A 6913-nucleotide genomic window follows, 5' to 3' on the forward strand; every position below is an offset into this window, starting at 1 on the left:
AGGTCCCCTGTGAAACTGCTGGAGGACTGCTTATTGCTTTAAATAATTCAGTGCTCCACAAAGGCATTTTGGCAGTAAAGAAATGCTCACAAAGCAGATGATGTTCCAGGAGATAGTTTAACTTGTCTGACAGGACTCAAATTTGCATACCTAAATTTGAGTGATAAAAATATCAGCAGCAAAACAAATAAATCATTGCTTTTATTAAAGCTTCATAACAAGACGTTTGTGGCTGACAATACACATTCAAACTCTGCACCTGTTCTTTATTCAGTGATTAGAAATTTACTCCTGATCCAGTATTCCCATTAAGAACACAGAATGACTAGAGAAAAACAATATTTTAAAAATGAAACAAAGAATCATGAGCAGAGCACTTCGAAAGATGAAATCAACTTTCTGACTCATCACTTGAAAACTATGGACACAAAGCAGCAGAAACTGGAAGAAACTGAGCTCGTGCAGAAGAATCTAACAGAACAACTACATTTTACAACTCCACATCTCTATAAACTGATCAGAGAATGAGTAATCTCAATGCTACCAGGAATATACAAACAGTAATTCAGTGATACAGTTATGTGGATGGTAGCATAACAGCTAGGCTTAAGCAAGATAACAGGCTTCCTGATAAGAATGGTCCTGTTCTATACTGATAAATTGAAATGAAATCTAGAAATTAAAGTACACATGCATAACTTTTCTTCTTGTTACAGAAATGGGTCATTTGCTCCCAAATTCATTACCAAAGAAAAAGAGTGCTGTAACAACATATCAAAAACAGCACATTTATACAACAGCTAACCACATCACACTGACATTAATGATTGCTTCCAATTAAAGCCAACCAAAGACTACACTAAAAGACTAGAATATTTAATTGCGAGGGAAAAAATACTAAAAACACATTCTGAAACACTGAAGTTGTTCACTGACAACACCACCACCAACTTCATCTGGCCAGAACAATAAAATGATTGATAGAATAAATATTCTTTGAGGAAAAAAACAAAATCCCTCAGAAGGCAGTGTAAACTTAGCATTACACAAGCACTTAGTCCTCTTTATAGGCATCATTCTGGAGACAGAACTGACATTTTAAAAAAAAAAAAAAAAAAGAGAGAAAAGAAATCAAGACTTACTTGTCAAGGAAGTCCTTGTCCACAACCGCACAGATATCAAGCAGAGGATTTCCCATGCCAAACAGGACATTTTCACTGGAAGAGAAACAATTGTTTTAAAGTTACTTTAGTACAGTATGTTGAAGATTTATTTTATCTTTTATTAGGAGGATAGTTTTTCTCTAATACAATCGAGGAACAAAAAAATAGGCATTTTGCCCAGTGCAGTAGCGACCATTTACCTGGCATACAGACCAAGAGCCAAATTTGAATGAACTACCTTACAACAATACTGTGATCTATGTAGAGACTACAAGAGGTCACGAGTATATAAAGCATACAAAACCACATTCTGTCATTTTAAGAGTTTCACTCAGGTTACAATACCAGATTTTAAGTATGGGGAGCATCAAACCAGTTTATAAAAATTTCACTGAGTAGACTCAGTTGCTGGGTTTACTCTGATACTGGCCAATAATTTACAATTTAAGTGCATTTTAATCAACTGAGATTAAGAGCCTATGGATTCTGCATTATCAGCCATCTCAAAATGCAAAGCTTTCTACTGCTAAGAACATTCATTCTTGCTTTTTAATCAAATTGAAATTCATTACCATGACTTCCACCACATAAGAACAAGACATCAGATAGATACTGTCAACAACTGAACGAACAGGCTTTTGTTATTTTATTTTTCAAAGGCTCATTCAGAAATCGCGTATTACATTTTCCTGACTAGCACACATTTGGGCGATAATGCACTAATACCAAAGGATTAGATACACGGCCCAATGTCAAGTAGGAGTGAATGCAGCCATTCTCCAAGGCTGCCTAAAACAACATTCAAAACCACCACATTCCTTGCTAAGCCAACACCTGCTGCCTACAGCTGGCAGAGCAAGCACTTGCGGTAGCTACCGAAGGCAGCATCAGTATCAACACCACCAACTAAGTCTCCCTCGTTACCACGTCCCTATTAAGCATTAGCAGAGGAGGCAGATTCCTGGTCTCTCCATCTCCCAAACAGCGCTACTGCAACTGCAGCCTTCACTAACTGAATGCTCAAAGCTGGATAGCTATCAGCTGAATCTCAAAGCCAATGAGTTTCCAATTGTTTTGGCCCATTTAGACCAGAAGAAATGCTTTACAGACACATCTGTCCACTAAATGATGGATTTCATTATCTACTCAGCAAGATAAGAAAACAGAACACAGAACAAGCAGAGGAGAGATGGCACGGAAAAACCTCCCGAACTGCATCTAACAGAGCTTGCAAACTCATTCATGTACTTCCTCTCACTGCTAACAAGAAAGGCCCTTAACTGACAAATATTTGTCAAACTTGGAGATGCTTGCCAAAAATACACTGTCACACTTCCTCTTCTTTAGGATGCCATATTAGTCTCCGCTGAATGTTAAATTCTGAAGTCCAGAAATGAAGAAGTAGCCAATATGATTAATACCTTTGATAGAGACGTAGCAAACCATGCCTTGTGTAGCTTGTTTTTTGTTGTAGCTTTAAAGAGAGGCCTTCACAGCCCAGCTCACCGTATTGCCAAGTTCATGTGGAAGGCTGAGCCAGAAATACAGCTCGCTCATAACTGAAGCAGGCAACATCTGCTTGGTAAAAAACTGTAAGACTCACCAAGTATTTTTGCTAGTGTGAGAAGCCTTGTTTCTGTTAAATACGAGAATATATAAAGCAGATCAAAATAACGCTAAGTTATACACAGGTAAAAGAAAAGAGAAGGGGAAGACAGATTCCAGTTAAGACAACATAAGGATAAAGGGGATTGCAGTCAGAGCCCCTAGACAGGACATTCCTTCCTTTTTAAAAACAAAGTATTTCATCGACAGTATCATAGGACCAATTCTACCCTGGACTATCCAGGACAGTCCTGTTCTATCCTCAAGTTTTCCTTCTCCCGCTGGTTTTTACAATCGCCCTCTCAAGTACACTCGAGGCTGTGTAGTAAGGTGCTATCTGGGATGGAAAGTTTCAAGAGAGGTGCGGAAGATATAACACAACTTATTTTTAAAATAAAATTAGCTTAATTAAGCTGAAGACACAAACTAATATATACTAACAGCTAGCCTTGTATCTTCAATTAACAGATGTTTCTACATTTTCAGTTACTTCAGTTAGATGTTTGAATGAAGGAAGTCCCAAGATACTAGGACTCCCATGCTTAAAACTGCACGCTATCATTCCATTTGCAAACAGGAAAGGGAAAAAAAAAAAAAAAAAAAAAAGAGAGAATTAAAAAAGAATCACGCACTCCATTTGTACTGGAGACTGTAGTCATGTCACATGGAGTATGGTAAAAATACCTTCTTGGATTAAGTAGAAAGAGTCTAAACCTCTTAAATAAAAGTCACAGATTTAAAAAATTCAACAAGTTAAAGCTGACAACATTGTGATCAGCATTTTCTAATACTAGATTTGCAAACCACAACATGAAGACTCCAGTGTTTCTACTGTTTAAGACCTTGCAGTGTAAACCCTTTGCACATCCAACGTTATTAACCTAACACTACATTTCAGTAGTGTGCAAGTTACACTTTCAGCACACTACAAATCACCCTTTCCTGCTTGAAGGGCTGCAAATTACCTGCCATGTTACACTGCTGCTGCTTCTGTGGCATCAGATGAGGTAGGCAGTTACTCAGCTGTAACGCACCCCTCTGCACCGACAGTAAGGAAAGAGTATGTCACACATACAATAGGTGGCTTTATAGAGCAAAAACACATAAATAAAGATAAATTTAGGATCCTGTAGGACACTAAATTTACAAATCACCAAAGCAAGCATCAGAGATGCTGGAACATTACGTTCTCACCGAGTTTAATGCTTAGTGCCACATGTGAACCTTACTGGCCTTGTGTTTGCTCCTCAGTCACACTGGACACCTGGACTGATTAAAGCTTCACAGATCATTTGCAACCAAGAAGATTTAAGATACCGAGGAACCAGCAATAGATTGCTCAAATGTTCGATTTCACAATACACTGGTTATTTGAGTAATACACCTCTGCACCAGACGTGGAACAAACGCTTATGCACACCGCAGCCTCCTTGACTCCATCCAGTCCCGTCTCTTGCACGCAAGTGATGCTATCTACTCATTCCAGGATGTTCCTGTCTAATTTGACCAACCTATTGCAAAAGAACATTTATCTCTTCAAGAACAAGTGACAAGCCCTCCACCTGCAAAAATTAATGACATACATCTGACTATATCAGTACCAATGTGTGGGTGTGTATATATATACGCATATGCAATAGGCATATGCATACAGTACATATAGAAGGATAAGATGTTGATACAAATCTAAGACTTGTTCGGACACAGAAATATGCCATCCGCATCGTAGACAAAACTACAGGAACAACGCCAGCTTGTTTGACAGAAAGCTTAGATGCATTAGAAGGCTTAGAATGCATTTGCATTCTAAATGCTTGGCAAGAAGTGATGTATTTTAATGAGTTTGTCATTTACCACTGGACTGGATGAAGAGTTAGTTTTAATTATAAGTTCCATGTAATCCATTAAATGTATCTTCACCTCCTAATTACGGCATTTTGTGAGGAGATCACCATTAATTTTTCACAAATAGACAAAGCCTATCACGTAGTATTCTCTCGTCATCACAAGTTGCAGAAATAATGGGAATGCAACTAAACTGGTGGAACATAAAAACAAAACAATATAAACAAACAAAAAAAGCCATCAGTGCTGAGCTACCCAGCAACCGTTTTGAAAGAGATCAACAACATTAACCAGAACTGAACGATCCAAAAAGCCATGTCTGAAATCCTGGTCATATATTAATAACCACTATGCTGTTGCTGGCATCTTTAAAAGTCAGTTCAAGCTGGCTGCCGAACACTGGCGGTGCTGTGTCTACGTATCATCCAATTCTGTTATCACCCGATAACTACTGTGCACTTCATTGGAACAGCAGCATCAAAATGTCAGTGAAAGCACTGGGCACTGGTACACAGATAGAGGAATAGTTTGAGCACTTGGCTACAGAATTGTCTTGCTTGAAAACAAATCCCATTACCTCTGAAAAAGCATTTCACGTTTTCTCTTGTTAATTGCCGCAAAGCTATTCTCGTCTACATAATAGTAACAAATAGCAATGGGAGCTAACTTGATAAATCCACCTTTTTTATTGGTCTGTAACAACCTCATCCTGCTGTGCAGCTGTAACGTACACAGAAATAAATTCTTATGCTGACTCACTTTACAGTCAAAAAGCCATAATAAAACACGATTGGGAAACTTGGGTGTCCCAGCTGCATGACAAACCTCAGTGTACGACAGCCTCCTGTACGCCTGGTCTTCCACTTACGAATGTAAGACACTGTTTTGTAAAACCTGAAATTTTAGGTATACCTATAGGGCATGATCCTACCCTAACACCAAACAAGACGCATTCTAAGCATATTTACTTCAGTCGCAAAGGAACACAGTCAACCCTTACGTAACACAAGATCTGAATTTATCAAAGATCCCTTACATAGGTAGACGAAACCAAGCAGCAACAGCACCACATCTGCCACATTTCAACAGCTAGAAGCTTTTGACTAACACCATTCTTCTCTCATTGTGCTTCCCGACACAACGTAATTATAAGTGAGTTATATGGCGTTTGCTGTTGGCCGTCTGACACCAAAACCACTTCAGAGCTGTTACCGTGTGATTCCCGAGTCCGCACAGTTCCCCCACATCACCAGCCAGCCACCTCAGCGGACAGAGCCCGAACGTGCCAGCGGCCTGCCCGACTTGCTCTCGTGCTGTCCTTCTTTAGGTCTCAGGTAAAAGCAGCATGTGGCAAAGGAGCTGCCCGCCCACATACTGCCTTACCAGAGCATCTCCAGTGAAGATGGCATTCACCGTGAAACTTTCGTGGTCTTCTACGGCGATACACTGCCAGGTTCTCACGAACCAAGCCTAAAGCCCTGGCCTCATGCAGGCAGAGCTGCCACAGGGGCACAACGCCGTTCCAGCGGCAGGGAGCCCCTCACGCAGCCCAGCGGGTGAGCTCGCCCCAGCACCCGCCAGGTCCCAGCCCCGCGGAGCTGCGAGGCCGGGCAGGGGCCAGCCGGGCCGCCCCCAGCGGTAACGGGCCGGGGGCACCTGCGTGGGGAGGCTCCCGCCGCGCTTCGCGACACCTGCCCGCTCGGAGTTTTCGGTGGACCGGCCACCGTCGCTCATCTCAGCGCACCTCCAGGCACGGATCCCACAGACTCCTCGCCCCGACGACCTGACAGAACCGCGGCCCCAGCGGCCAGCTGGCAGCCCCGCGCCTCGCCGCGCCCCCGCCGCTCGGCACCTGGAGCTCCCGGGCACCGGGCCGGCGGCACGGGGAGCACCCGAGACGGGGCTGCGGGCGGTGACAGCCGGGCGGCGAGGCCGGCGCTCGCCCACCTCTGCGGGGAGCTCTGCGTGCCCGGGGACCGCCGTCTCTTGGGCTGGCCCCGGGCGCAGCACAACCCGGAGCGGGGCTCCCCCGCACGCGTGGGGACAGAGGAAAACCGCGGGCGGGGGGAGGGACGCGGCACCCGCCCCGCCGTCCCTTCCCTTTCCTTCCCTGGGGAGCCGCGCCGGGGCTCGGCGTTACCTGAGGGTCGGCATGGCGCCCCGCGGCGTCGCCTCCCCGACCGCTGCCCGACGCCCGCCCCGCCTGGCTCGGCCGCGACTGAGCCGCCGGCCACGGCCCGCCCGAGCCACTTGCGCGCCGCCGCCCCGCCCCGCCCGCCCGCGCGCTCCGCCATTGGCCG

At 44.1% G+C, this 6913-nt stretch overlaps 1 protein-coding gene across 1 annotated transcript in view; it reads right to left on the bottom strand.

Moving 5' to 3' along the window:
• The window catches only part of ADK (adenosine kinase), a 271536-nt gene extending 264712 nt beyond the window's left edge, over positions 1–6824 (bottom strand). The window contains exons 1-2 of the mRNA XM_035329771.1: positions 6754–6824; positions 1143–1217 (exon numbers count right to left, since the gene is read on the bottom strand). Coding sequence (XP_035185662.1) covers positions 1143–1217; positions 6754–6767 — 89 coding nt within the window. The 5' untranslated portion in view covers positions 6768–6824. The remainder of the gene's footprint in view (positions 1–1142; positions 1218–6753) is intronic.
• Positions 6825–6913: the final 89 nt, after the last annotated feature.

The sequence above is a fragment of the Oxyura jamaicensis genome, chromosome 6 (assembly GCF_011077185.1).
Source record: "Oxyura jamaicensis isolate SHBP4307 breed ruddy duck chromosome 6, BPBGC_Ojam_1.0, whole genome shotgun sequence".
Lineage (NCBI taxonomy): Eukaryota > Metazoa > Chordata > Aves > Anseriformes > Anatidae > Oxyura > Oxyura jamaicensis.